General features: G+C 43.1%; 1 protein-coding gene across 2 annotated transcripts in view; it reads right to left on the bottom strand.

Annotated features, from left to right (window-relative positions):
- TIAM1 (TIAM Rac1 associated GEF 1) overlaps positions 1-23,979 on the bottom strand; it is a 149,296-nt gene that overhangs the window by 52,799 nt on the left and 72,518 nt on the right. For both annotated transcript variants that reach the window (XM_007447422.1, XM_007447423.1), the window contains 3 exons: positions 20,024-20,105; positions 14,337-14,423; positions 5,913-6,137 (listed from right to left, as the gene is read on the bottom strand). In XM_007447422.1, the coding sequence (XP_007447484.1) occupies positions 5,913-6,137; positions 14,337-14,423; positions 20,024-20,105 (394 nt within the window). The remainder of the gene's footprint in view (positions 1-5,912; positions 6,138-14,336; positions 14,424-20,023; positions 20,106-23,979) is intronic.

Genomic DNA, 23,979 nt, shown 5'->3' with positions numbered 1-23,979 from the left:
ACTACAATTTTAACTTGGGAGACAAATAATAACTTCTTTCCAACCAAATTTCACAAAACCCCAGTGTCTGTTTCTCTCCAGAGAACATTTTTTTAATCCATAAAAACTGTAGATATAGTCCTTCCCAATCCTATCAGCTTGTTGTGAAACTCAAATAATATATAATCCACTAACGTTCTTTAAAATTATACAAATGGAGGCTCTTAATCTCTGAAACGACATTTTCTTCCACACACAGGACTCAACGGGTGTCATTAATCAAATCCAGCTGGATATCAGGACTAGGTGTTAGGGTTTCCCTAGCAGGGCCCACAGAAGCGGGCCATGTGCTGTGTGACGAGAAGCATCGCACACAGACAGTTTACAAAACGCACATGGCTCCAAATTTTATCGACAAACAACTAGAAGGCCATGTGCTACTGGTATCTGTGAGACTTCAGTGAATCTGGAGAATGGGACCATATCTGTTTGTAGGAAGGTAAATCTGTGCGGTTCCTCTTTCTTGGCTGCCCCTCCTGCTGTCTGGCTGTCTTCTGTTTGCAGAATGGAGCACCAGACAATCTGCATGGAACATCAGCCCAAAATAGAACGTCGCATTTCACAGGCACTGCAGGGAAGCAAGCACTGCCTAGCAAATCAAAGCCTGCCGAGTGCTTAACGACTCCTTCTCTGACCAAGACGCCTTGGCTCTCCTGGCTGTCACAGAAGCCTTTCCTGTTACAGCAAAGGGTGCTTAATCTACTTCCTGCAGGAGGGCTGTCTGTGCTCACTGCGGATTGCCATCTTTCACTCAGCATCAGACAGAGTAAGATCAAGGGGGCTGACTCTCCAAACCCAAGGCTGGCCCTAATTGTCTTTAACAGGTAGAAACCAGTGCTAAAGTCAAATGAATGTGAGCCTTAAGGACAGAACTTAAAGTGAGAGAGACAGACAGACATTTTTTTTTTTTTTTTTTTTTTTTTGCGGTACGCGGGCCTCTCACTGTCGCGGCCTCTCCCGTTGCGGAGCACAGGCTCCGGACGCGCAGGCTCAGCGGCCATGGCTCACGGGCCCAGCCGCTCCGCGGCACGCGGGATCCTCCCGGACCGGGGCACGAACCCGTGTCCCCTGCATCGGCAGGAGGACTCTCAACCACTGTGCCACCAGGGAAGCCCTGCTTTCCTATACTGACATTCACTGTAACAGTTTCCTAACTGGGGAGTGTAGGTATATACATTCTAATCAACCAGGCCAGTGCTTTCAACTGGAGACTTTGCCCCTGTGGGGACATTTAGCAATGTCTGAAGATTATTTTTGACACAACTTGGGGGGAGGGGGTTAAAAACGACTAGCTGAGAGTTGTTTGTAGGAATACTGCTAACATGAAGGCACAGGACAGCCTCCCACAACAAAGAATTATCTGGCCCCAAATGTCAGTAGCACCAGATGAGATCAGTTTTCAAAATAAATCACACAGGAACATTACAGAGGCTTTCTGGAAAGCTCACAGAAACAGAGTTTTGCAACTTCCTATGCCAGCTTCCCCTTCACTTCAGGCTCTTTCTAAAATAATAGCCACTGAAGGAACTAGCTTTTTGCCTGGACCCTCTTCCCTCATTTTCTTACCCTAAACAACTGTTGAAAAAAAAGAAAAAAGAAAAAAGATGAAGAATAGGCCCAGGAAGATTTCAACAAGGACACATGGATGGCCAACGGCCAAGAATGGAAACTGAGTCTTACTGAGACAACACTTAGGATGGAATCTATTCTCCAGTCCCTGGCTTTCCAAGCCAACACGGCAATCCAGTCACCATGGGTCCCTCCTATACTGAGGAAGAGGAGGATAAAGGAGATTACCTACCAGGTTGTCATTACAGAAAATCTCAATGAAGCAGACCACAGAATGTTATCCACAAACACCCCTGTAGATGGTCTGCATGGGACCATAAGATTCCAATCATCTTCCCATTCCACCCAGATGAAAAAAAGAGGATCAATAACCAAGAATAGTCGGTGACCTAAGGGAGTAGCCTCCAATCTTAGTTGCACGTTAGAATCACCTAAGGATTTTTAAGCAACCATCCAACATGTGCAAACACAGCCCCGACCTCAGACCAATGGAATCATGATCTCTGAAAAGCGGCCCAGGGGTCTCAGCCTTCTAGACTGCAGAATGTACTTCTTTCCACCTGGGGAAGGAAACTACCTTAAGTTTACTTCATAAACTTAGTTATCAGACAATCCACCTGGTGCAGACTGGAGTGGAAGACAGGGCAGTGAGGAGATCAAAACCGAGCAGCCTCTGGTTACTAGCTAGAGAATCTTCCCATCCCCACAAGAGACTGTGCTTTGAATGCATAACGTTTGAGTACCTCTTAGAACATATTCTAAACACCTCACTTTCATCACTCAGTCATTCCTCACAACAACCGCGTTTGACAGTGGTGTGGTACGATCCCCATTTTATGCACAAGGACACGGGGCACAGAGAGATGAAGCGTAACCTGTTCAAAGGCATGAAGCTGATAAACATAAAAATAGGACTCATTCCCAAGGAACCTGGTTCCACAGCCCACTCTTAGCCACTAGGTAATGATATTTCTACCTCGAGGAAACAAACCTCTCCATAAAAAAGGCTTCAGAAATAATCCAGCCCTGAAAGCTAATCACATATTTCAATCAGAATTCTCAGGGCAGGATCAAGGCCACGTCTGCATACTGGGACTCGTAAAATGGGGCAATCCACAGGCCCAGCCTCCTACAGACGGGCACCAGCCAGGGTGCCTGTGGACACGGCCAGGCCCTCCACCAAGGCTGCCCCACATCCACTATGACCACCCTAAGATGGTCCCGGCATCAAACCTCAAATCCGTCACTCAGGAGGCTTCTTAGTTTTAGTTACTTCTATATTTAGATGAAGGCTATAGTCCAGCCTGCCCATCGTACACACTTTCTCAACTGTTTTCTGTTGTCACTGCAGCTGTCTGTACACACTGCTTCATAAACTCTGCCTCATTATGAAACCATCTTTCAGGTTATTTTATCCTGTTTACTTGCCCCCTCTTTTATCTTGCACTGGTAAATAGGGACTAGGAAATGGCAGCAACCAGGAGGCAGACACGCTGAGACCCAGGTGGGGAGCCTGAGTGACTGCTTGCCTCCAGGCAGTCTGATGGGGCCGCCACTACTGAGAGCATCTGAGAATTCTTCTGGAACTTATTAATGTTGAAACCAACTTAGAAACTTTCCAGAAAATCCACACTGTGACTTTACTTTCATGCTGTATTCTTGAACCAAGTTGATTACCTAACTTGACCAAGCACACCTGGCTCTGAAGGATTTTTGATCCCTACAAAATATTAAAAGGTGAAGCAATTAAAAAACAAAGGACTACACTAAAATGTTAAGTATGAGGACAGAATCATGTCATAGTCATCATTATAACTTTCCACATCCAGATTAATGTCTGGGACACAGCAAATACTTAAGAAATGTCGGTTCCAAGTTATGATCTGGAAACAAATACCTAAATCTTCTATGGATGATTCCAAAATAAAGGTTTTAGTGTGGTTTAAACAACAGTAGGTTCAGTGGATGTAGCAGGCAGATTACAAAGGTGTCTGGTCTGAAGGAGGATGTAAGGTCAGCGGCTGACAGGATAGGGCTATATATACAAAATATACTCAAATATTCCCAAAACAGACACATTTTTAAATTAAAAAAAAATTTTAATATAAGGTTTTAAAACTTGGCAAACTGTGTGCGCATGCAAACGCACGCACGCACACACAAATCTTTTTTCAAAAGAAAGAAATATATCAAAACCATGATTGTGTTTAAAGGAACAAATCATGAGCAATCACACTTTATATCAGGGGTCTGTAAAGGGCCAGATAGTAAATATTTTCAGTCTTGCAGACCATGAGTCCCAGTCATAACTACTCAACTCTGCCATTGTGATGGGAAAGCAGCCAGAGACAAAACATCAATGAATGGGCTTGACTGTGTTCTAATAAAACTTTATTCACAAAAACAGGCCATAGTCTGGATTTGGCCAGTGGGTCTTAGTTTGCCAACACCTACTTTATATCCATAACCCACAGGAAGGGCTCAGACAGGAAAAAACATCCAAAAAAGGTTGAGTACACACTGTTGTTTGTAGTATGTACATCCAGACCTTATAAAGTCCTTTCAATAACCTAATCTAACACAACACGCCTTACTCAGTCATTTTACAGAAACCACTGTGAACGGAGTTTTACGGGATTGAGCCTGCCATCTTGTGGTCACATAAAAGAACAACCTTCATGGTATCCATTCCCTATCATTAAGGGTACACAGCTCCCTGGTTAGATAAAGACAAATACCATATGATATCACTATCTAAAATATGAATCTAAAATATGGAATCTAAAATATGACACAAATGGACCTATCTGTGAAACAGAAACAAAATCAGGGACATACTGAACAGACTGGTTGTTGCCAAGGGGAAGGGAGGCAGGGGAGAGGTGTAGTGGGAGTTTGGGGTTAGCAGACGTAAGCTATTATATATAGAATGGATAAACAACAAGGTTCTATATTCAATATCCTGTGATAAACCATAAGAGGAAAGAATATGAAAAAGAATGTATATATATATATGTATCACTGAGTCACTTTGCTGTACAACAGTAATTAACACAACATTGTAATTCAACTATACTTCAATAAAAAATTAAAAAACAAATTTTTTTAAAGGGTACACAGCTCCCTGGGGTCCTTTTCTAAAGATGTGATTGGCGTGTGGGTACTGCAATGACAAACTGAGTCAGAAGTCAACAGTAACTAATAGTGATTGATTCTCTCGAGCCTCAACTTGTCAAATTCTCCTAGGGAACCAACCACCCAATGAAAGGATGAACTGTCACAAGGCGTCCGCTTGTGATTTATTCTTACCAAGCCAAGCTTCAGAAGGGACTTCGAAAAATAAAAATACTCAGAGTACCTACACTCAGAAGTGGAAAATGAAGACTTCTTTTAACCCGAGTTTTAAAGAGAAAATAAATCCCAAACCCCAGCTTACCAAATCAACCCCAACTCTAGAACCAGGTCATGGTGAGATAAGTGAGAGCAGTATCTGTTCGCCTATGGCCTCGCTCTCTGATTCTCCCGCTGAACAAGAATGGGCGCCTGTGTAGCAAAGTGAAGAAAACCTAAGCCTCGTACCAGGAAACAAACTCAGGAGAGAGATGCAAGCAAATAAGAAGAGCATAAGAGGAGCAGGGCCCACGTGAAAGATGTCTTCGCAGGGCCCTGGGGAGCTTGGTGGGGTGCCAGGAAGGCTCCTCGGGGCAGGTAGCATTCAAGCTGTTCCTTTCTGAATGAGTATAAGGTTGCCAGATGGAGTGGGAAGAAATGTGTAAACAGGAGAAGTGGCAGATGGGGCAGGGCAGGGGGTTCCACCGATGGGCTCTTGTCCAGACTCTAGGTCACAGGGGCCCAAGAGAAAAGTTGACCAAACACCAGTTCTGGGCACATTTCCGCTCTGGCCATCTCACCCCACATCTTCCTCTTCCACAGAAGGAAAAGCAGGGCTGGGTAATTTGGGGGGTGGTGCCATGGAAGGCAGGGAAGATAGCACCAAGAGCCTCAGCATCTTAAGTGATTCCTGGCACTTCTGTGTCTCCAATTCTCGTCCAGAGCCAAGAGACAGTGGCCTCTACCCATTTATCTTTCTCCCAAACGACAACAGCAGCACGACAAAGCTTTCCATCGCAGCCAAACAGCAGTTACACAGGCACGAGAGTTCCTGGCCCCTTTGAAATTTCTACAGGAAGCTCAGTAATCTGCTCATCTTACACATCTTAGATGACCTGCCAAATGCAGGAAATCCACAGAATACGCAAGCCGCGTGGGCAGCCTCCGAGGGGCAGCCCGGTGCACAGCCATACCTGTGTTGCTGGTGAGAAAGGAGAGAGGGTTCTCGCTGAGGTCGGCGGGGCCGTCCAGCCGGAGGGGCGGGCTCCCCAGCAGCTCTGCTTCTCCCTCCAGCTCGGGGTAGGTCCTCACCAGGAGGCCCAGGGACAGCTGCGAGAGGAAATCTTTGAGGACAGAAGCATTCAGGGTGCTCGCAGCACGATTATTGATCTCAAGAATCTCATCTCCCGCTTTCAGGCCTGCCAACGCGAGACGGAAAATGTTTAATGTCACACACGCATAAAAGCAGCTGCAGCATCAAATCAGATCACAGCATCTTAGACGCCCTGTTTCGAAAGGGCACACTGAGCTCTCCTGCTATATGTGTTGCTGCAAACAGGCTGTAGTGCGCAAAGGGGAACATCAGGTGATCACGTGGTCTTTGGGTTTGGAAGGTTCTAGACTGGGATGTCACAGCATGCCTATCCTGTCCTGAATACACCAGCTAAACAAATTTATTCCTTCTTGAATCTATGTGCTCTAAGCATCTGCCAATTGCTCCTCGCAAATGCTAATTCTGGCTATCGTCCTAGCATTTTGAGGGGAAAAGATGGAAAGGCTCCCCGACTGCAGCAATTTCTATGTCTTCTTGTGCGACGGTGGACACGTGGGCACAGTCAGCTAAAGTCTATGAATCATTTCTACGGAATCAAAATGCAGGCATCTCCTCGGCTACAACCACTGAAGGTCATCTTATTCCAAATACACTGAGAGATGATAGTTTATGAAACCAAATGCAATCATATTTTCCCCTCCCCCACCTTTTATTTGAAACTATCTCAGGACCTTGGGGTGAATGGCCTTCTGATGGTCCCCAAAGGTTCTGCTACTTTTGCAAAGCATGCTGGGGAGCTGCCGAAGCTTGGGACCCAGAGGAGCAGCCGTGAACCAGCTCAGCCTAGGAGAACAAGAACTTGTGACTGACCCGGGGCAGGTCCACCTGACATTACAAGAACGTTCCAGCAGTTTGAGAGAGGGAGAGATTAGGGAAGAACAGGAGAGGAAATAAGGTTTCCCTTCAGTTAAGAAGAAGAAAGGAGTCTGATTCTTATTTTCTAAGAATATTTCTTATTTTCTAAGTTTCTTTGTGGAAAAACTAACTTGAAAAAGGGAGTGACTGAAGGGCAGAGACAAAGGATGAACTGCCAAACGCAAAGCCACACGGTCCCTCAGGCACACCCGCAGTTCTCACTCTGATTCCACAGAAAAATAATTCCGCAGAGAAGTTCTCACTTCCCAACTTCACCGGGTCACACCTATCGGCCAGCTTTACTCAGGTTTCCAAAATACTTGAAATCAATTTTCTATCATAAAATATTCCAAGAAACACCGCAGGTGAGGAGGCAATGGGAGAGAAATGAGAAGGTTTTCCTCCACGTCAGAGGCAGAATTCTGGGAGACTAACCATTCCATTTTTAGGTGAAAGATTTTGGCATCACAACATTTGAATTGAAAACACAAAATTTCCACATGTGAAAGGCAGTTATTGGTTTTTAAGTGTTCTCTTGGAGACAGTTCTTTTCGTTAGATATTAGAGGAGGTAAAATAAGGAGAAAAAGAAGAAACGACTTAAAAACTAAAACCATCTGTAAGTTTTTTGTTTTTTTTTAAAGAATTTTTAGGTTTGCGGGAATTCCCTGGTGGTCCAGTGGTTAGGACTCTGGGCTCTCACTGCCTAGGGTCCAGGTTCAATCCCTCGTCAGGGAACTAAGATCCCGCAAGCCACTCGGCCAAAAACTAAATAAATAAAAATAAAATAATTAAAAAAAAAAAGATTTTCTAGGTTGCTGTGACTGGCTGAATAACAATGTGTAGTGGGTTGAAGGGTGGCCCCTGAAAAGATATGTCCATGTCCCGAAAACTGGGAATGTGAGCTTATTTGGAACAGGATCTTTGCAGCCGTAATTCAGTAAAAGATCTTGAGATAAAATCATGCTGGATTATCTGATGGGTCCTAAACCCACTGAAAAGTGTCCTTGTAAGAGACACACAAAAGAGACACAGAGAGAAGAGGAGAAAGTTATGTGAAGTCGGAGGATGAGATTGGAGCGATGCTGCCACACCTGGAGCCTCCAGATGACGGAAGAAGCAAGAAAGGATTCTCCCCTAGAACCTCCCAAGGACCACAGCCCTGCACACACCTTGGTTTCACACTCTGTCCTCCAGAACTGTGGGAGAATACAGTTCTGGGTTTGTTTGTTTGTTTTTAACATCTTTATTGGAGTATAATTGCTTTACAATGGTGTGTTAATTTCTGCTTTATAACAAAGTGAATCAGCTATATGTATACATATATCCCCATATCCCCTCCCTCTTGCATCTCCCTCCCAAGCTCCCTATCCCACTCCTCTAGGTGGTCACAAAGCACTGAGCTGATCTCCCTGTACTATGCGGCTGCTTCCCACTAGCTATCTATTTTACATTTGGTAGTGTATATATGTCCATGCCACTCTCTCACTTCGTCCCAGCTTACACTTCCCCCTCCCCGTGTCCTCAAGTCAATTCTCTACGTCTGCATCTTTCTGCCTGTCCTGCCCCTAGGTTCTTCAGAGCCATTTTGTTTTTGTTTTTAGATTCCATATACATGTGTTAGCATACGGTATGTGTTTTTCTCTTTCTGACTTACTTCACTCTGTATGACAGACTCTAGGTCCATCTACCTCACTACAAATAACTCAATTTCCTTTCTTTTTATGGCTGAGTAATATTTCATTGTATACATGTGTCACATCTTCTTTATCCATTCATCTGTCGATGGACACTTAGGCTGCTTCCAGGTCCTGGCTATTGTAAATAGAGCTGCAGTGAACATTGTGGTACATGCCTCTTTTTGAATTATGGTTTCCTCAGGGTATATGCCTAGTAGTGGGATTGCTGGGTTGTATGGTAGTTCTATTTTTAGTTTTTGAAGGAACCTGCATACTGTTCTCCATAGTGGCTGTATCAATTTACATTCCCACCAACAGTGCAAGAGGGTTCCCTTTACTCCACACCCTCTCCAGCATTTACTGTTTGTAGATTTCTTGAGGATGGCCATTCTGACTGGTGTGAGGTGATACCTCATTGTAGTTTTGATTTGCATTTCTCTAATGATTAGTGATGTCGAGCATCCTTTCATGTGTTTGTTGGCAATCTCTGTAACTTCTCTGGAGAAATGTCTATTTAAGTCTTCTGCTCATTTTTGGATTGGGTTGTTTGTTTTTTTTGATATTGAGCTGCATGAGCTGCTTGTATATTTTGGAGATTAATCCTTTGTCTGTTGCTTCATTTGCAAATATTTTCTCCCATGCTGAGGGTTGTCTTTTCATCTTGTTTATGGTTTCCTTTGCTGTGCAAAAGCTTTTAAGTTTCATTAGGTCCCATTTGTTTATTTTTGTTTTTATTTCCATTTCTCTAGGAGGAGGGTCAAAAAGGATCCTGCTGTGATGTATGTCATAGAGTGTTCTGCCTATGTTTTCCTCTAAGAGTTTGATAGTTTCTGGCCTTACATTTAGGTTTTTAATCCATTTTGAGCTTATTTTTGTGTATGGTGTTAGGGAGTGATCTAATCTCATTCTTTTACATATACCTGTCCAGTTTTCCCAGCACCACTTATTGAAGAGGCTGTCCTTTCTCCACTGTATATTCTTGCCTCCTTTATCAAAGATAAGGTGACCATATGTGCGTGGGTTTATCTCTGGGCTTTCTATCGTGTTCCATTGATCTATATTTCTGTTTTTGTGCCAGTACCACACTGTCTTGTTTACTGTAGCTTTGTAGTAGAGTCCGAAGTCTGGGAGCCTGATTCCTCCAGCTCCGTTTTTCTTTCACAAGATTGCTTTGGCCATTCGGGGTCTTTTGTGTTTCCATACAAACTGTGAAAACTTTTGTTCTGGTTCTGTGAAAAATGCCATTGGTAGTTTGATAGGGATTGCACTGAATCTGTAGTTTGCTTTGGGTAGTAGAGTCATTTTCACCATGTTGATTCTTCCAATCCAAGAACATGGTATATATCTCCATCTGTTTGTATCATCTTTAATTTCTTTCATCAGTGTGTCATAGTTTTCTGCATAAGGTCTTTTGTCTCCTTAGGTAGGTTTATTCCTAGGTATTTTATTCTTTTTGTTGCAATGGTAAATGGGAGTGTTTCCTTAACTTCTCTTTCAGATTTTTCATCACTGGTGTGTAGGAATGCAAGAGATTTCTGTGCATTAATTTTGTATCCTGCTACTTTACCAAATTCATTGATTAGCTCTAGTAGTTTTCTGGTAGCATCTTTAGGATTCTCTATGTACAGTATCATGTCATCTGCAAACAGTGACAGCTTTACTTCTTCTTTTCTGATTTGGGTTCCTTTTATTTCCTTTTCTTCTCTGATTGCTCTGGCTAAAACTTCCAAAACAATGTTGAATAACCGTGGTGAGAGTAGATAACCTTGTCTTCTTCCTGATCTTAGAGGAAATGGTTTCAGTTTTTCACCATTGAGAATGATGTTGGCTGTGGGTTTGTCATGTACGGCCTTTATTATGTTGAGGTAAGTTTCCTCTATGCCTACTTTCTGGAGAGCTTTTATCATAAATGGGTGTTGAATTTTGTCAAAAGCTTTGTCTGAATCTATTGAGATGATCATATGGTTTTTCTCCTTCAATCTGTTAATAAGGTGTATCACACTGACTGATTTGCGTATATTGAAGAATCCTTGCATTCCTGGGATAAACCCCACTTGATCATGGTGTATGATCCTTTTAAGGTGCTGTTGGATTCTGTTTGTTAGCATTTTGTTGAGGATTTTTGCATCTATGTTCATCAGTGATATTGGCCTGTGGTTTTCTTTCTCTGTGACATCTTTGTCTGGTTTTGGTATCAGGGTGATGATGGCCTCGTAGAATGACTTGGGGAGTGTTCCTCCCTCTGCTATATTTTGGAAGAGTTTGAGAAGGACAGGTGTTCGCTCTTCTCTAAATGTTTGACAGAATTTGCCCGTGAAGCCCTCTGGTCCTGGGCTTTTGCTTGTTGGAAGGTTTTTAATCACAGTCTCAATTTCAGTGCTTGTGACTGGTCTGTTTATATTTTCTATTTCCTCCTGGTTCATTCTTGGAAGGTTGTGCTTTTCTAAGAATCTGTCCATTTCTTCCAGGTTGTCCATTTTACTGGCATAGAGTTGCTTGTAGTAATCTCTCTCGATCCTTTGTATTTCTGCAGTGTCAGTTGTTACGTCTCCTTTTTCATTTCTCATTCTACTGATTTGAGTCTTCTCCCTCTTTTTCTTGATGAGTCTGGCTAAGGGTTTATCAATTCTGTTTACCTTCTCAAAGAACCAGCTTTTAGTTTTATCCAGTTCTGCTTCTTAAGCCACCCAATTTGTGGTAGTTTGTTATGGCAACCCTAAGAAACTAATACGGGGCCTACCTGAGTGAGCTAGTCTCAGTATTAATAAGTGAGAGCAGGGGGCCCAGAAGTGGTGGGCAATGAAGTACCTTGTTGGGGTCCTTCTGTCACAACGCCACTGTGTAACAGCTCCGTGCCCGTGGGCATGTTACTGAATCTCTCCCAGCCTCAGTTTCCTCATACGTGAAGAGGGGCATGGATTAAATGAGATTCAACAAAATAATCCATATAAAACTCTTTGCACAGCACTTGGCATGTGGAAGATATTTAAGACATTAACTCTCATTATTAATATTTGGTAGAACAAAGAGGAAAACTTTTTTTTGGAATTTTTGAGCCTACTCAAAAACGATCCCCACCACCCACGGTAAAAGTTGTGAAGCATCTAATCTATCTGTCTAGAAAAATACAGCACAGAGCTTTCTCTGTGTCCTGTGGAGCCATCTGGAAGACACTTAGATGACAGCAAAGAAGATGCCTGATCCCAACCTCAGATGATTCCAAGAGCAGAACAATGCGCCAAACAGGCCCAAGATGAACACAGATAAGTGTAAACACAGTTTGGTTCCAAAAGTCAGTTCACAAGTACAGCCAACATGAGATCCAACACAGAGCAAGAGGGAGGCAAGAGAAAGCAGGAATATGGGAACTACCCAGCAGCCCATCACAGGCCAAAAGCCCAAGGTACCTGGCTAAGAAAAATAAATAAAGTGTAGGTTCAATTAATGCAAACAGAATATTCAGATCTAATTAGGCTGCGTGCCACCAGACGCCCCTTGGTTGCACCACATTCTGGTCATTTTCAGAAACACTAAAATCTGGACCGTCCTCTAGGAGAATTGGCATCTGGATAGTGTCCAGAGGGCAATGACCAGAGTTGTATTCTACATTCTAATGAATTGTTGAAAGATCTGGAAGTGTCAAATGTGGAAAAGACTTAGCAGTTTTTAACGTAAAGTACATCATGAACACCAGTGGCTGGTTATAAACGAGGAGGCAAACAGTGAACGGAAGCTGAGGGAGAAGGGATGTCTTATAATCAGAGACGCCCACAAAGAGGCCGTATGGTCCACAGGGAACTTTCCGTTATCGGGAGGTCTTCACAGAGCGATTACGTTTAACATCAAATATCTCTCCCGACACAGCCCTCTGCAGGTGGGATACTGGGAACAGTTTGCCACCCAGGTGGACAAATGGGCAACACTCTTGCATCCGCAGAGAACAGTGTTATATGGGGCAAGGGAGTTGCAGCAGACGACCGTTTGGTTTTATCTAACACCAGTGTTCCTGGATTCAAAGGACTAAAACAGGATGTGACTAAAAACCAGGGCAGCGTATTTCCCCACCCCCGCACGCCAACCAGCACATTCGTCGTGCTGAAAGAGATAAAAATCAGATTGGGGTTTAAAGGGGAATAAACCCCGTCATCTCTGCTCTTAGCTGAGATACGCTTTGAATGCGTCAAACTCTGGCCTCCGGACTGCCTTTGGCCTCGAAAATATGGAAGGAAAAGGAAGGAAAATCCTTGTCCACGGCCGTTAGCAGTGGATAAATTACTTGGACTTTGTTTCCGATTGGGCACACCTTTGCCATCTCTGTGCAGAGCCAAGTCTGCGGGCAGCACTTCTCCGGTGCTGAGAGCACAGGGCAGAGTACGCTGCACAAGGAGCTTGTAAGCCATGAACACCCAGAACTAAGCTGCCCCAGAACATGGGAGGAGGTGGGAAAGGTAGGCAGGCATTCCATCCTCCCCCAGCTGCTCCACTGTCCTCTAGCAGAACAGATACAGGTATCACATCCAAGTGTAACTGACCAAGACATGTTGGACTTTTATATTCAATGGGCATTATTTTGCCACTGCCTGGATGAAGCTAAAAATTCCATAGCAAGAAGAATGAAATGAAGGTGGATTTTAAGCCCTACCTACCTGCCCAGGTTCCCCCCAAAAGTCACGTCCACCCAGAACGTTACGTTATTTGGAAAGAGGGTCTTTGCAGATGTAATTAAGTCAGGATGAAGTCATACCAGAGTAAGTAGGGTGGGTCCTAAATCCAATGACTGGTGTTCTTCTAAGAAGGCCATGTAAAGACAGAGAGACACATGGGAAAGAGGGCCATGTGAGGACAGAGGCAGAAATTAGAGTGATGCAGCTACAAGCCAAGGACGCCATGGGCTACTAGCAGCCACAGCAGAATCTAGAAAGAACCGTGAAACAGATTCTTCCTGCAGAGGCTCCAAAAAGAAACAACCCTGCCAATACCTTGATTTCAAACTTCTGGCCTCCTGGTGAGAATACATCAGGAGGCCAGAAGTTTGAAAGGCCTCTGTGTGAGAATACATTCTATTGATTTCAATCACCCAGTTTGTGGCAATTTGCTACTGCAGCTCTAGGAAACTAACGTAGGAAGCAAAAAATCTAGGTTGAAATGATTCTCTCAGAGTAGAAAAAGTGTGGAGAGCTGGGGTTCCACAAGTAGCCTAGACAGACAACACTATGAGCCCTTCTAGGGCCGCAGGCAGGGTGTAGCAGAGAAGAGCTCTCGAAGGAGGGCAGCAAGTCAGGATCCTGAACCCCTAGGTTCTCAACTTCTACAAAGATTCCTCTATGAATGGCAGCAATAGAACATGACGGAGCTTTGCAAGCTCAGGCAAAGGCCCATGTCAGCTTCAACCAGCGCAGACCAAAGCACAGAGGGGTCTTCCCGAATAATCTGCTTCAAGAAGATCCCTGGGACCTCCATTCCATCCCAGATGGTAGGGAAGGACACCCACTTCTGAGTAGAAGGGAATTTCCCATCAACCCCATGGAGATGGGCTCAAAATCCGATTTAAAATCCAAGAAGGCAACATTCCTTGCACAATTGAGCTGATGGAAATAACACTCGTATTCCCTGGAAGAGTTTTCGATGAGACAACATTTAAATACTCTTCAGGGGTGAACCCTTTGGGCATATCCTTCTCATCCACTAACTAGAGAAACCCCAAAGGGAACTGAAGACAAACAAGTCAAGACAAGACACTTAATAACTTACCTTTCTTGGAAGCTAAGCCAGTTTCCTTTACACTATTCACGTAGAGCCTTCGAACACCATCTTCTTCCACAGAAGAAAGTGAAAAGCCTAGGAAACACAGGGACAGCCAGGTAAGGCTCACAGCCTCTGAGTGTCGAGCAATCAATAAGAAGAATCTGCTGTGAACTAGGTACGCTCATTGCTTGGGGTTATAGTTTTTCCTTGTTCGTATTGTTTCACAAAGCAGAAAAATGTATGTTTAGATCACTCTAAAAGAAGTCACTGTAAAAATTCATATGACCAGGTATACCTATCTTCATACAACCTACCTATCAACTCAAATGGAAGAAAATTATTTTGTTTTACCCTGCTTGCTAATAAATGCCACCGTTTTGCCTTTTTTTTTCCCCCCCCCACAGTTCCCTCCATAGCACAAAACAGAAACCATCAGCTTCTCTCATCTGGGTCCCCTTGACTTTTTTCAGCAAATCTATGTCCTAGGACATGTCACAACGGAACAACTGTATGGCGTGTGTTCGTCCATATAATATTGCTGTGTGGACACTGCTTTAATGAGTAAAATTCTGCAAACAGGGAGAAATAGCAACAAACTTTAGAAATCCTTCCTCATATTGAAACTGATGGGCTGCACGTTCTCCTGGTGTCTGATCATAAGATTATCTTACACCTGTCTAGGCTTCCAGAGCTCAAAGCCCGTTAGTTAATTAATCTTGGGTTTTGCTATATCCTTCGGAAAATAAGGCAGAACAAGGCCCTGAGGTTCTAAGTGCTCCCAATCCTATGGCTACAAGACTTGGTCACGTCTGTTTCTAGACAGTCTCATGTAAAACTCTTTCTGATCAATCAATGGAATGTCCACAACCAACACCGACTTTCCCTCGGGATAAAATACTTTGGTAGATAATCTTAAAAGGGCAATGGAAATTAATACAATTGTAAAGATATGACACGAATGATTTCAGCTCTGGGAGAAAAATAAGGCTTAGGCAAAGGAAAAAAAAAACAGTGGTTTAAAAAAACAAACAGGCAACTAACGACAAAATAGAATAATTAATTAAAAGAGTGGGGCCCAGGGATTCACTGAGACTTCTCAGTTCATGTCATAAGGAACACATGTTTTTTTGTATCATTCACAGGACCAGGAAATAGATACCCACACATAGGCAAAACTGCCAAATGCCATCACCCACTAGGGTACTGAAACTCCCTCGGATAGGGAACTATACGAGCCCACCCCCTGAGGACTTTCCAAAGTCTCTGTTTTATTCTCTTATTTTAAATTCCATTCTTACAGCAACTTCTAACTTTCAGATTACTCTTCAAGAAGTCCCACTGAAATAAAAATAATTTTAGACACGAGCCACCAAAATGACATTAGCCTTAACACAGGTGTATTTATCTGCATCACAGCGGAGATTTTCTTTTTCTTTTATCTGTTAGAATAGATAAGAATCGAGGGCTACAACAGGGAGAGGATGAATAGAATTCATTAAAATACAGGCATTTCCTTTCTAAAATGCTACCATTTTATATAAAGTTCTGAGACCAAATTTTTTAATTAAATTTTTAATTCAAATTTTATTCTATTAAACATAAAATGAACACATTGTCAGGAGAGGTGATGTGTTGACAGCCTACTGCAAGTCACCTTAAACCAAAGTCAGTGGAGATGGGTATTCATTTGCTGCCTTCCTTCCTTACCACTAAGGAGGTCAAGAGTCCCAAGGAGCAGCCTCCATTTCAAGATGCCAACAATTTGCACAATGGAGGGAAGGTGGGGATTATAACCATCTCCTACAGTAACAAATATGTACTCATGTGTATTATTTTTTAGATTCCGTATGTAAGTGATATCATACAGTATTCGTCTTTCTCTGTCTGACTTATTTCACTAAAGCTGTGAAACAATATTCTCTGGGCACATCCATATTGCTAACAATGGCAATATTCCATTCTTTTCTTTGGCTGAATAATATTCCACTGTATCCATGTGCAGGCTATCGTAAATAGTGCTGCTATGAACTTTGGGGTGCACGTATCTTTTTGAATTACTTTTCGTTTTTTCCGGATATATATCCAGGAGTGGGATTGCTGGATCATATGGTAGCTCTATTTTTAGTTTTTTAAGGACCCTCTATACTGTTTTCCATAGAGGCTGCACTAATTTACATTCCCACCAATGGTGTAGAAAGGTTCCCTTTTCTCCACATCCTTGCCAAAATTTGTTATTTGTAGACTTTCTGATGTCAGCCGCACAAGTCAGAATATTTTTTTCTTTTAAATAGGATAGCAACAATCTAATTCCCAGCAGACAAATGTAATGTGGTCCAAAATGACTGCCAACAGAAGACAGAGGGAGTTATTCGATATAAACCCAATATATCCACCCATCAGAAGGCTTAGAATTACAAAGACCAGGAGGCACCATGAATGGCATATGATCTTGAGAATGAAGGAAGTGATTAAAACTGAGTGAAGAAACGAAGAAGACAGACTCATATGTTGAATAACCAGAAGTTTCCTCATACTGAAATTCATGACCAAAGAAAAATCAGGACAACAAAGTAAACAAAAGGAAGTACTCAGAAGCAGAGACCAGGATACAGTGAAAGAGAGAAAGTGAGAAAAGTGCAGACACCTCTGACATAGAGGGGACACAAGACCAAAAGTCTAATAGTCTAAGCGGTCCCCAGAGAAGAAGGAATACTCAGTTGCTGAAATGATGCATTCGTCCACCTCAAGGCAGCCTAGGGGATCATGCTTAGTCTATTACAAAACTATTTGAACTAACTTCAACAACAAGTCTGAGAGAGTCCGGAGGGCTGAGGTAGAGGGAGGGGCAAGAGAGAGAAATCAGGCAAGTGTTAAATCTTTCCATTTGTTTAGTCAGTGGAATTATTAAGTCATAATTTCCTCCCTAAAGCGTTCTACAATAGAAAGCAGCATCTGGTTTATAGTTAGACCTTGTATGTGTGCTGATGTGTGCTAGTAACTTACATATACTGAAATTGATGTATAGCGGGAAGCTGCACTTAGGTGCTAATGTCAGAGAGAGGTGGGCTGAATTTAGAATCCTTGGTAGATTCTGAGGTCAGAGACAACCAGGTCTTCTTAGGACTCGGGGACTCTTTAGCTACTTGTGGGAATGCCTTCTGCCAACATCGAACTGGGCACTGAGAATAAATGATTTTACCTAAGGTTATCAGCCATGCATGGTGGCCTTCCAAGGTGAAGTCCAGGAACCGCTACAGATAGGCTGCAACTGACAGCGATGTAAGGACAGAAAGCAAGACTAGGCACTGCGAACCTCATCGTCTGACACTGCCACAACCGCTAAGCAAGGGATTTTGTAGCTTACAAAAGCAGGGGTGCTCCATGACAGATCAGAAATGAAAACAAAAGCCGCAAACCCCTGCTTCTTTATGTCAGGTCACGTGAGAAGCACGGCCAACCAGTACCCTCTGGGTTGATGTCTGATGCCCTGTAACAGCTTCAGCATGGAAATCTAAACAGGTTCTGTGAGTACTTCAGCCACTTTAATTAAAAAAAGCATAAAAAATATAGCGGTTCTATGCCCAGTTTCTATTTCTGAGTCCCCAAGCCAAACCAAACCATCTTTTTTTTTCCTTTGGCTGCGCTGCACGGCACATGGGACCTTAGTTCCCCAACTAGGGATGGAACCCAAGCCCCCTGCAGTGGAAGCGCAGAGTCTTAACCACTGGACCGCCAGGGAAGTCCCCAAAACCAGTCTACCTTGGCATTTGATTCCAAGAGCTGTGAAATTCAGCCCTCTCTTGCTTCTGGCTACATTTTCCCCTTATGCAAGAGAAAGTAACTAAACCAAAGACAAAACAGTAAGGGATATGGTACAACTCAGTTTGGAGGATCCAGATGCTTATTTGTAGCGCTGCTACCAATTACTGCTTTAATTACTGAGGTCATGCTTCTGCTGCATAATAAGCCTTCAGACACATCTATCCCTTGCCATCAAAAACGTCCTCTGGCTTTAATGCTGTCTTTAGTTTTAAGGTCAAGAAGTAAACAGCGTGAGGGTGTAACACAAGTGGCCAGGGGCTGGAAATTCGGTTCTCTTCATTAGGCCAAAGCACTCCAGTGAGTGCTCTGAGAGGTGGACTGGCTGCCTGCGGGAGAGGCTTCGGCAGGAATACTGAAGATGCTGCTGCCCAGTAAAGGGTTTGAAGACTTTCAAATGTGAAAAAGCCTAATAAGTTAATTCAGAGAAATACGCAGTAAGCAAGCATATGCAGTGACCTTTGTATCTTTCCACCAGGTCTTCTAGTTCTCCTTTGTTCCAGTACATAGTAGGACTACACTCTTCTGCCCACCTACCCATCCCCCCCTCCAGTCACGTGCTTTGACAAGTGAATTGGGAGTGAGCCAGCACCCAAATCACCACCTTCCCTCTTTCCCCTTTGCCAAGAGAAAGACAATGTCCCAGGTGGCAGGTGCTGCAGGCCTGGGTCCTAGAGTGAGGATAACATACAGAAAGGGTCCCAGCCAACCCACAGAGGATGCATGGTGAACAGGAGAAAGAATTTCACTGTTTGGAGCCGCTGGGCTTTGGTGACTGTCACTGCCTCAGCTAACCTCGCCCTCCCGACTGATCTAGCCCTGATATAGCATATGGGTTTCCCTATGTATTTCACTCGAGCACCAACTTCACTACTATCCAAGTCATAAAGTGTAATGCTAAGAAGACTAGTCTTAAATCTATGGAAAGGATTACATACTTAACTACACCAGAAGGTAGACAATAGGAAGGCCTTAACATAGCAAGCCTGACTGCCATTCTTTGAAAGGCCTGCTTGTCAGTTTGGATCCTGGCTGGCATCTGGGAACTTGGATTTTGGGAGGGTTCCCAACACCCTAATGTAGCTCATTGTGTCTAAAATCTGTACAAACCATGTGGTTTGTGCTGAACACCTGCTTTCCTCCTGGGAGGCTGGAATTTTGGTCTATGCTGAGCAGAGGGTGCCTCCCTGACCAGCCTCTCAATAAAAATCCTGGGCACTGAGTCACTAACAAACTTCCTACCAGACAACAGTTCACACGCATTGTCACAGCTTGTTGCTGGGGGAATTATGGACTTCTCTGTGACTGGTGAGGACTCTGGAAGCTTGTACCTGGTTTCTGCACTCTTCAGAACCCCACATGCCTCCCCCTTTTACTGATGCTCTTTTGTATAGTTTTGCTGTAATAAACCGTGGTCATGATTAAGCTGAGTCCAGTGCGTCCTCTTAGTGAACCAAAAAACCCAGAGGTGGTCTTGGGGACCCCAACTCCCACCAAAACAAGTTCCTTTAACATCATTTGTGAGCGAAAGGAGAATAATACCTATATTTGGGGGATAGAGATGCGAAAGGATAATTTCTTCATTACTAGGGTATATCATAAGATAAAATAATCTCCTCTCGATGGATCCATTTCTTTTCTATGACAGGCGAACCCCGATGATTAAAGTTAAGAAATTTAAAGCTAAAAACTTCGTCACACCCAGGGTAAATATCTTTTTCCCCTTATTTTGGCTGCTCCGCGGAGCACAGAAGCCAGATGGGCTGTTTTAAATAGGCCCCAAAGGCATTTTATTGAATTGTAAATAAGTGCATGTTCACACAGGAATTGTTTTAAAGTGAAGAACACCAAAGATCAAAGAAAAAGAAACATACCATAATTATCACCAGCTGTATCTGACTTCTCAATCTGGATGTTCTGAGTGACTTTCGGACAAATTTCAATTTCTTTGTACAGCTGAAAATGACAAAGAGAAGCCTAATTAAGACTTCATTCAAAATAACTTAGAAATAGTCATCAATTTGTAAATCTATTTTTTCAGAATTTGAAATCAAATTCTCATCACATCCTAGTATTTTTCTTGAACTGACCCCATTAAGACTCAAAGTGGAAACCTATAACTCACATTCCCAGATTTAGCTCTAGTTCCAGTTTCTAAATAACTCCTTGACATCACTCTGTATGTCTTTTCCCACCCTATTATCTATCACACACCTGAAAAATAATGCTAAAGGAATCGAAAATCTTCAGTATTGGGGAGAAAATTATTAACATCAAGATGAGGTTATAAAGATCTTGATATGGGATCCACAGGAATAGGAGAAATCTCTGTGCTTCCATTCTCTTCTGTTCATATACCATTTTGGCTCAAAAAGTCCACAACAGTACAAATACGCAGAGAAAAATTATAGCATTAAAACAGACGACAGATTATATAAATGACAATATTCTCTTTTAGCCATGAGATTATACCAAATTACTGAAAAAACTGAAGTACATAAATCAATCACCTCTCTCAGAAACCCAAGAAAACATGGGGAAAAAAATAAGAGAAACTGGCAGTTCACAGAGAAAATTTATTTCAATTAATTTAATTTATACTTCATGCTTAGATGCCTGGACCTAGCATCATCATGGACGGTAACTTATGAAGGTTTTACCATGTGTTCTTGCCCCTCACATGCTCTCTCTGAGACAAATGTGATCCCCATTTTACAAATGACGAGAAAAAGGCTACAGAGAAAGTACTTTCCTAAGGTCAAAAGGCCAGCCTGGGCAGAGCTGGGATTTGAACCCAGGTCTCACTCGCTCCAGCCCTGAAGTTCTCCCCATTACACTATAATGCCTCCCAGACTGTTTCCTGGTGGGACTCAGGGGTACCACAGTAAAGGGAACCAAACCTTACTTCTTCAGTAAGTAAGCCAAAGGCCACTTCCAAAATTTATGATAGAAATTCCAAAACATATTGACATTGTCAAACGCTCATATAGAACTTAAAATTTGTCATTTAATTTCAAAATGAAAATCTACTTTGAGCCAAAGTCAATAACAGAAAACTGTCCTTTAGCATTAAAGAGAAGTCTCGGTGATTATTTAAACTTGCCCCCATCTCAGTCATTTGTCCAGAAATAATTTTGTTCAGACAGGTATGAAAAAAATGCAGGTTTCTTTCTCTTCACTTTCTTAGGGCAGTTGACAGGTGGGAGAAGCGAGCAGAATGTTTAGGATTCAGGAGTCTGGAAAACAGGCTGCTGTGATACTAGAAAGCCAAGGGGTGGGGCAGGGGCGGGGAACATTGACCCAACGGCCTAGATCCTCTAGGGCTCCCTAAGTTAATGCAACTTCCACCAAATGCATAACTTCATGCTGAGGGCATAACTTAATGTGGTTTTCTTTCTATACTTCAGAAAAAGTTTCAAACCAATGCATTCTGAAGTTAGAAGAAAACAGTTCTATTAGATCTACTGATCCCTAGTTCCGAAAATTACAGTCACCAAAACTATACATACCAAATATAATCAATTTTATGATTATTATGTAATGTCATGGAATGCTCAATAAAATGTTATGAAATGTATTCACTTCGACTTATTTTGAACCTTCGTTTTATTTTTTCAATTTCCTTGAGAGCCAAACTCTCCCCCTAGGTGGCAGTATATCACCGTTCGTTTGAATCATCTCTGGAAAATTCGAAATGGTTGTCCATAGATCCCGTGGGAATTTAGCTTTGTAAATAAGCTTTGCTATTCTTTTATAATATTACCTCCTCTCTTCTTTGTAATTGGTGTGAAAGTCTTTGTGTTTCTTACCAGTTTCAGACAATAACTTAGTATAATATAGACAGGGCCCTTGACCACGGTCCTTAGGCTGGCTGGACTAAAATTGGGTTTGGTAAAAATCTCTAAAACCTGTAAAATTTCAAGAAGGAGCTGCACTTTAAAATATATTTTCGATGCAGTCATAATATCTGAGACCAGAAAATTTGAAATTTCGTAGTTTTACATGTATCTTTAGCAAAGACGTATCACACACATTCCATTGACTTATTCAATTTACTTATTTATTTATTTATGGCTGCGTTGGGTCTTCACTGCTGCACGCAGGCTTTCTCTAGTTGCGGCGAGCGGGGGCTACTCTTTGCTGCGGTGTGCGGGCTTCTCGTTGCGGTGGCTTCCCCTGTTGCAGAGCACGGGCTCTAGGCACATGGGGGGCTCAGTAGTCGCGGCTCGCGGGCTCTAGAGCGCAGGCTCAGTAGTTGTGGTGCCCCGGCTTAGTTGCTCCGCGGCAGGTGGGACCTTTCCCGGCCCAGGGTGTGAACCCGTGTCCCCTGCACTGGCAGGTGGATTCTTAACCACTGCGCCACCAGGGAAGCCCCCCTTTATTTTTATTAAATCAGTGATGCTGCATGTTTTCCCTCTTTTCAAAAAGCAGATTAAACACCATCAGATGTTAAGAAACAATCTGATTACCCTGGCACTTGAATTATCACGAAATCACATTCATTTCCTACCAGGTCTCCTTGGCGTGCCTGGTCCAAGCGACCATCACCCATGGCCTGAATGACAGCTCGCTAGCCTCCTGCCTGCTCTCCCAGCTCTTTGCCTAAGGCCCTAAGGTTCATGGGCCACACAGTAGCCACAGCGAGCCTATTAAGACAGGAGTCAAATAATGCCCTTCCTCTCTGGGGATTTCCCTTCTCACTTGGGCCCTACAAGCCCTCCTGGTCACTCTTCTGCACCCTCCCTCCTTGTGCATCCAAACCCCTCCCCACCCCACCTTCCCTCTCCCCACCACTCCCTCACTTACCCTCCTCACTGATCGTCCTCAAACATGAGTAAACTACCTCTGCTATCAGCCCCCTCCCCTTGCCAGGCCTTACCCAGCTTTGTTTCCTGAGCCTAGAACACTTTCCTCCAAAATACCTCTGTGACTCACCTTCTCACCTCATTCACCACCTGCTCAAACATCACATCTAAAGGAGCAGCGCGATGGCTTTTAGATGTCTATCTTTATCTGTTTGTCCTAACTTTTTCTTTCCCCGCTCACAACATCCCGGGAAATAGTACACATTTACTTGTTTTTGTTAAAAATATTTACATGTTTTTATATCTGTCTCCACAAACTTCAATGTATTTTCCATGAAGAGTAGAGATTTTTCTGTGTATCTCAGTGCCTAGAACAGCTAGCATGGTGCCAGGCACACAATAAACACGAAATAAATATTTGCGGGATGAATGAATCAATCGATCAATCAGTGTTTCTGCAAACTCTTTATTCCCACCTGTCAGTTTAAGAAAAACATATTTAATATGGGTTTTCAAAAAACCCAGTGCCTCCATATTCATTGTCATTCTACAGATTGGACCCAATAACCAACCAATCATGAAAAAGTAGCCAAACGGGTATTACTTATATTAGCAAAGCAGATAAGTAGAAAACTAACTATTCATGGTCTTTCATAAGCAAAAGAATCCGCAGCCCCACCAAATAAATGCACTAGACCCTCCAAAAAGATCTTTAAAATGTAGTACACACTTTCGCTAGTAACTATTGACCTTACTACTCAAGAATACTTGACAAAACAGTAGCAGAGAATAAAATGTTTTGGGACAGTCATCTACGAAGGAGTCATTTTTCAGGACAGGACTTCAAACATGTGTGAGCTTCGCTAGTCCATCAAAAATAAAATGGAGGGGCTTCCCTGGTGGTGCAATGGTTGGGAGTCCACCTGACGATGCAGGGGACACGGGTTCATGCCCCGGTCCGGGAAGATCCCACATGCCGCGGAGCGGCTGGGCCCGTGAGCCATGGCCGCTGAGCCTGCGCGTCC

Source organism: Lipotes vexillifer, unplaced genomic scaffold (assembly GCF_000442215.2).
Source record: "Lipotes vexillifer unplaced genomic scaffold, Lipotes_vexillifer_v1.1 scaffold689, whole genome shotgun sequence".
NCBI lineage: Eukaryota > Metazoa > Chordata > Mammalia > Artiodactyla > Lipotidae > Lipotes > Lipotes vexillifer.
Note: the sequence above shows the minus strand (reverse complement) of the source record. Positions and strands in the feature narration are given on the sequence as shown.